Source organism: Anneissia japonica, unplaced genomic scaffold, assembly GCF_011630105.1.
Source record: "Anneissia japonica isolate Jap-2015-1 unplaced genomic scaffold, ASM1163010v1 scaffold1487_len315116_cov162, whole genome shotgun sequence".
NCBI lineage: Eukaryota > Metazoa > Echinodermata > Crinoidea > Comatulida > Comatulidae > Anneissia > Anneissia japonica.
Window position 1 is genome coordinate 105,909 of NW_022732104.1, and position 5,868 is coordinate 111,776.

Genomic DNA, 5,868 nt, shown 5'->3' on the forward strand with positions numbered 1-5,868 from the left:
CTCCTCCCCTTCCCCCCCCCCCCCCCTCACCTTTTTGGACATCACTGGATCCGCCCCTGAAATACAATACAGTACTAAATAGTTACGAACACACTACATCTGAAATAATGCATGTTGTCACCAAAAGACATAATATAAATAATTTTTCTGTGATTAAATAATTGAATTCTGTGATTAAATAATTGAATGTTTACTACAATTAAATCCTTAGTTCTTTTCTTAAAATGTGTTGTATTTTTCATCAATTTGCGTCCGTTTGGTTCCATCATTAAGGATTTTAGTTCGGAAGACCTGCCAATTTGTTTGCTTAGGAAGTATGAGAAGATATCCCTACGCTTCATTAAAGCTGAATTGGATCATCATTTTTTACACAATTGTAAAACGTTCGGCGTTTTCCCAAAATTCAAATAATTGAATATCCTATTTAATTTTATTTTACAGAATAAAATACTTCATAACAGCAGGAACCAATAACCAATCAAAGCAAACAAATTCATATTATAAAAAAATGAATACAAAGTTAAGTCACAATACAATGATTTGCGATAGGCGAAGCCTTTCACGCGAAGGATACATCCATCATAGATGATCATCCGCCCTGCAATATCATAGGCCTAAAAAACAATTCGTTTGCATGTCGGAAAAAATCTACAGTATTTGAGTGCATAATGTGCTTCAAATCGCATGTATAAAACGTGTGTCTTAACGAGTGTGCAAGTTTTTGAGATAACTGATGCGTTGTGAGTAAATAAAGTTAAATGGCAATGTATTGTTGTTGCAAAATAAATGCTCAGAAATCTATGATGTCCTGCGTTTGACAACATTCTCTTAGGACTGAAACACAGAAAACAATAGTTGAACATGTTTGCTCTCTAACATTTTTCTGTGATCAATATTCCCTTGATACGAACCAAGGTTTTGGCACCATATATAAAATATATTTAAATTGTTAAAATATCGTATCTAAGTTTATGTTGTGGCATTAAATGTACTAGGTTCGTGCGATAAAGAAGTAGCGAACGACTAGGTATACTCCCCAGGGAGCAGAGAATGTTGCATTTTGTGCTGGTTTGCCATTGTATGTTATCCAGTGACAGGGGGTAATCTCGCACCTTTGATCATTGACTTTGAAATTGGCGCTTTATATATTTGGATAATTATTAATCAAACTAGCATGAGTTTCTTAGTCTTACGGAGCTTACACAGAGGAGTTTTATTAGTAGGCTTATCAATCATACTTTAATATTAATGAAAAAACTATTAAATAGTATTTTGTATTTTCAGACTGACAGTAAATGTAAATATAAATGTATAAATGTAATAAATTTCAGAATCTACTATCAATCACTTGTTTTTTCTTGCATTGATTCAAATACAACGTTCACACAAAGGCTGAATCCAGAGGCAGCGAGAGTGAATAGAGCGTCGTGTGTCGTTCTACCAAAATGGTAAACTACCGTATGCCCCATCAGAATGTACAGCGGCTGATCATTCAGGCTGATACAGACTTGAAAATAACGCATGCGCAAAATATTTCTATAGGGATGGTTATGAATAATTCATTAGATTTTACCAAACTTAACTACGAAAAAAAAAATGCTGGCCAATGTATACTAATTTTTAAAGATGGGAAGGCACAATGCATATGGGCTCTCTACAGTATTGAATAGTTCGCTGGTATTCGTTACAGACAGTGGCGGCGCCAGCGGGGTGGCAGGTGGGCTTAAGCCCCCCCACCGGACAGGTCAGGCCCCCCCCTCCCCGCCGGACAGAGCTCGTCGGGCAGTCAGACCATAAAACATAAAAATAGGCCAACAACAAGCCAACACATGTCTGTCACTGTCTGAGAGTGCTATTTTCGCATCTCATTTGGGAGGGGGATCCCCCTCCCAACCCCTTCTCCCAGCTCGAGCCTACGAGCTCAAGTCCCCCTGTCGGACAACTTAGCCTCCCGCAGAAAATATATCGCCGTGGCTAAAGATACGGTACTGTATTTTTACTTCGTTTTGCTAAAGGTACGGTAAATGGCATTACGTCACCATCACCCAATGAAATGCCAGAATGTGCGTGACGTCATTTTTTGAAGACTGGCATTGCATATCACCTGCTATGAGCGGTGGAAGGAGAACGATCATGTACAGTACTGGGAAATTAGAACATCGAAAGTACAATATTGTTTGACTTTACTGTCATCGTTAAATAGGCTTATGGTTCCACTTTATAGTAAAAGTAGGCCTGTATGAATTCTCTTGTTTACAGTATATTCATTTTTTTATTGCAAGTGTTGACATATAAATCGATTACCAAAGACTAGCAGTAGTGTGTATACATGTGCCTTGGCCTAAGTCCTGAGGATGATGCCTTGCTTGATAAGGCTATATAAATGACATGACTCTTATTATTGAGTGGTACGCCTATTTTTCTATGACAGTATTATAAGAATATACTGTTCTCGATCTTTGCCTATAGCTAATCATCTGCTAATCAAGTACATTTTTTCGCTAGTCACACACTACTCACCTGTGACATGACAAGCACTAAAAACTGAATATACTAAACAAGAAGATTCATAAGGCCTCTGTAAGAAAGGGGGGATATTATGTCTCCACCTAATGTGCTGTTATAGTGGTTCGGATAACGGTAGAATGACAGACTGTACACAACTGTTCCAGGTTGACACAATGGTAGTTTATTATTGCAGATGAGATTAACACTTTATCATGTGAGCGTATTTGCTCAAAGCCAGTATATCAATTCAGTAGATGAGTGATATTGAAATGAGTTCACGTAGGATAGTAGCGTACTGTACTGCGTAATGCGGTGCGTGGCGTCGGTTACACTATACTGTAGTAGCTAAGTGGTGGTAGTGTATGGTAATGTGTGTGTGTGTTCATTTATCACTGTAATAAACCAGAAACAATAAAATAGTAATAAACAATATAACATAGTAATAAAGGCATAATAAATAGGCCTAGCATATGAATCTTTAACTTAATAGCATATGAAATAGTAACAGTATGTACTCTCCTGAGCAATAGTCGTCTCAGGTAGGCCTAATAAACAAGTACCGTATGAGTCACGTGACCTAAACTTGTCAAACGAGGGAACCCCTCGCTGTACGAATCAGCGTGAACGGCAGCCTGAACAACGTCAGTTGGCCTAGGTAAAGGTCTAAACTTTAAAGCCTATTAACACCTAATTAGACAAAATATGTTCACAACAGTAAGGTTATGCAAGTCAAGATATATTACTAAAACAAACAATATGGTTCATAATAATTACAACATACCGAAACACTGGTAATTAAGGTTTTATATAGAAGTTGGAACGCTGGATTGCCTCATTTTACAGACAAGTTGCGAACAAGTTCGCTGACGCGCGTGCGCTGCCCGTTGCAGCGCAACGAACGATGAGGGCTCAGTCACTAAATAGATACTTTGCAACAGCCGCCCCTAAATTTAGGTACTAAATTTAAATAACACTGTAAACATGCTAATTAAATAGCAACAACTTGGGAACTCTGTTACTGCAACTCTGGCAGTTTAATCAACTTTACGACGGGGCGAACATAGTGTTTGCCATTGACATTGACTTCAGCAGATCGCACTCTACCATCCTCCCCAGGAAATACTTTAGTCACCCTTCCAACTGACCACTGCCCCCTCGGAAGGTTATGATCTATAATAAGCACTACTGCTTCACTGTGGAGATTCTCAGTCTCCTTCCACCATTTCTGTCTTATCTGTTGTGCCGGAAGGTAATGACGGATGAACTGACGCCAGAAATGGTCCATCAATACCTGACTGTGTTTCCATCGTTTCTTTGTCAGCAAGTCATTTTCGGTATACACTACTTGAGGCATGGTCGGGTCCAGCCGCCCCATTAACAGAACATTTGGCGTGACCGGGTTTACATCTCTTGGATCTGTTGATGTGTAGCCTAGCGGTCTGGAATTAAGAATTCCCTCAACTTCGACAAGAAGCGTCAATAGTACTGGTTCAGCAACCAATTGTTCGCCAATTGCTACCTTTAGAGCGGTCTTAACACTTCTAACTGCTCTCTCCCACAGTCCTCCGAAATGTGGAGCGTTTGGGGGATTGAAATGGAACTCCACCATGTATGGCCGAAGTTCTTCTCGAAGATTAGCAGTCATCAGATCGAAGGCGGCTCTGAGTTCCTTATCCCCACTTTTGAAATTGGTACCACAATCACTATATATCTTAGCCGGTTGGCCTCTCCGGGAAATAAACCTACGTAGGGATAACAGAAAGGCATCTGTGTCCATGCTCTCCAATAGCTCCAAGTGGGCGGCACCAACAGTCATGCACTTGTAGACTATTCCCCACCTCTTCTCCGTTCTCCTTCCAACCTTTATGTGCATAGGTCCGAAACAATCAATTCCAGTGCAATGGAAAACTGGTTTAAATAGTTGTAGCCGTGCGGCCGGCAGGTCTCTCATCTGGGGATTGAATGGATTTGCACGCCAACGTTGACACTCTTGACACTGCCTCTGTTGTCCTTTGACAACTTCTCTGCCTCTGAGAATCCAGTATCTCCTTCTCAACTCTGCCAAAACTCGTTCTGGTCCGGGGTGAAGCAACTTAATATCGGCATGTCGCATAAGTAGTTTTATGATATGGTGTTTAGGATCAAGAATTATTGGGTGTTTCATTTGCTCCTGAATGGCATTTGCTTCTCGCAATCTTCCGCCTACTCTCAGAAGACCAGTATCCTTGTCCCATTCTGGACTCAATTGCTTCAGACGACTTCCTGTAGGTAATAAGGATCCAGCCTTTAAGGCTCTAACCTCTTCTGGGAAACAGCATAGTTGTACCATTTTCCAGGCTTCGTTCTCTAGTTGTTGAGGGGCCGCCCCATTAAACCTCTGACCAAGGTAGAGTATAAGTGCTTCAAAGTCCTTTAACTCGTCTATCTCACTATCTGCAACATTGATACCGACTAACCCACTGAAAACACTTTTCTTGATTTCAGCATCACATTTAGGGCAATCTTGGAGATTGGGCATCACTGGCCAATGCTCTCTAGCTTGAGTTAGGAAAGATGGGCCATACTGCCATCTTTGGTTGCTTGAATATCTCGTAAGGACATGCCTCTAGTGATATCATCTGCCACATTCTCTGCTGTAGGCACATAGTGCCAGTCCATCCCATCAGTTAAGTGCAAAATCTCTGCAACTCTAGTTCCAACGAAAACCTTGAACCTACAGGTTTCTGATGTGATCCATGAAAGTACTGTAGTTGAGTCGCTCCATAGATGCTTCCCGCTTACAGGAATTGTCAAGGTGTTTACAAGAAAGTCGATAAGTTTTGCTCCAATCAGTGCAGCACATAGCTCTAATCTTGGCATGCTTAATTGCTTTCGTGGGGCTACCTTGGATTTTGCAATCACAAATGCCGTCTCTACCTTACCATCACGCTCTCCACGAAGATAGCTGACTGCTCCATAGGCTTTTTCGGATGAATCACAGAACACGTGTAACTGGTATGTGGAATCCTTCAATTTGATGTAATGTCTTGGTAAGCTAACTTGGCTAATGAATATTAGTTCTTGTTCCCATTGAGTCCAGCTAGCTCGAAGTTCGGAATTTGATATTTCTTCATTCCACTCAATTTTGTCTAGACTTCACAAGGATTGTACTATCAGCTTGCCTCTAACAAGAAAGGGAACTAAAAAGCCAATAGGGTCATATTGTCGTGCTAATGTACGGTATATATAACGCATGGTGATAGCCTCTTGATGGTCATGGTTTTGTCGGTACGTCAGAAGGTCAGATCCTGTATCCCAGCGCATACCCAACATGGGTTCTGCTTCGGTAACATCTTGTTTGAACTCTAGTATGCTGTTCTC

General features: G+C 40.7%; 1 protein-coding gene across 1 annotated transcript; it reads right to left on the reverse strand.

Moving 5' to 3' along the window:
- Positions 1-3,523: 3,523 nt before the first annotated feature.
- On the reverse strand, positions 3,524-5,026 carry LOC117115576. The gene has a single exon (XM_033259434.1). It carries the CDS (start codon positions 5,024-5,026, stop codon positions 3,524-3,526), a length of 1,503 nt encoding a protein of 500 aa, XP_033115325.1.
- Between the last annotated feature and the right edge of the window lie 842 nt (positions 5,027-5,868).

What these genes read in the sequence shown, in the direction of transcription:
- LOC117115576 (XM_033259434.1), bottom strand. Translation starts at nt 5,026, where the DNA reads ATGCCCAATCTCCAAGATTGCCCTAAATGTGATGCTGAAATCAAGAAA.